At 67.0% G+C, this 886-nt stretch overlaps 1 protein-coding gene across 1 annotated transcript in view; it reads left to right on the top strand.

Moving 5' to 3' along the window:
• The first annotated feature begins 411 nt into the window (after positions 1-411).
• CERS2 (ceramide synthase 2) overlaps positions 412-886 on the top strand; it is a 5073-nt gene continuing 4598 nt past the window's right edge. The window contains exons 1-2 of the mRNA XM_009281229.2: positions 412-573; positions 682-800. Of these exons, the coding sequence (XP_009279504.1) occupies positions 412-573; positions 682-800 (281 nt within the window). The remainder of the gene's footprint in view (positions 574-681; positions 801-886) is intronic.

Genomic DNA, 886 nt, shown 5'->3' with positions numbered 1-886 from the left:
GCCTTACCCCCCCCCCCCCCCCAGCCCACATTTGGGGCCGGGGCGGGGACCTGCCCCCGGCGGCACAAACCTGGCTTTGTGCATCCTCCGCCGCCCTTATCGCGGCACGGTCGGCCGCAGGCCCTGGCGTTTGAGGAGTGATTTGTTGGGCAAACAATGGCGAGCCGAGGCCGGGAACAGACGGGGCTTTGTTGGGACGGCGGGAGAAGGGGGAGGCACCCTTCACCGGGGTGGATACGGCCCTGCCGCTTCGTGGGGGGCCGTTCCCCCAACCCGGGGGCGACAGAGGGACCTGGGGGATTCCCCTGTGGTAAAACCCACCTTGGAGAAGCAGTAGCGGGATGGGGAAACTGAGGCACCGAGTGGCTGTGGGTCCCTGGGTGGCTTTGATGGGGCCATGTCAGCTGGGTGATGCAGAAATGGGGACGTTTTATGTCCCCCTACTCCTTCCCCAGGTACGTGGCCACCCCCCTGGCCGGGCTACTCAACGTCAAGGAGAAGATCAGGTTAAAAGCCACCCCCAATGCCGTGCTGGAGAAGTTTTACGCTGCCACCACCAAACACCCCAAGCAGGTGAGGGGAAGAGGGGTCCCCAAAAGGGGCTCGACGTGGCTGGGGGGGAGGGCAAGCGGCAGAGCCGGGGCCCTGCGGCGTGGCGGTGATGTCCCTGCCGTCCCCCAGGCCGACGTGGAGATGCTCTCGAAGAAGAGCGGCTGCACGGTGCGGCAGGTGGAGCGCTGGTTTCGCCGCCGCCGCAACCAAGACCGGCCCAGCCTGCTCAAGAAGTTCAGGGAGGCCAGGTGAGACCCCGCGCCCGGCATCACCGTCACCCTGTGGGCCACGTCCCACCCTGTGGGCCACGTCCCTGCGGTGGATGGAGCTGTGG

This window comes from Aptenodytes forsteri, unplaced genomic scaffold (assembly GCF_000699145.1).
Source record: "Aptenodytes forsteri isolate BGI_AS27 unplaced genomic scaffold, ASM69914v1 Scaffold276, whole genome shotgun sequence".
Classification (NCBI taxonomy): domain Eukaryota; kingdom Metazoa; phylum Chordata; class Aves; order Sphenisciformes; family Spheniscidae; genus Aptenodytes; species Aptenodytes forsteri.
Note: the sequence above shows the minus strand (reverse complement) of the source record. Positions and strands in the feature narration are given on the sequence as shown.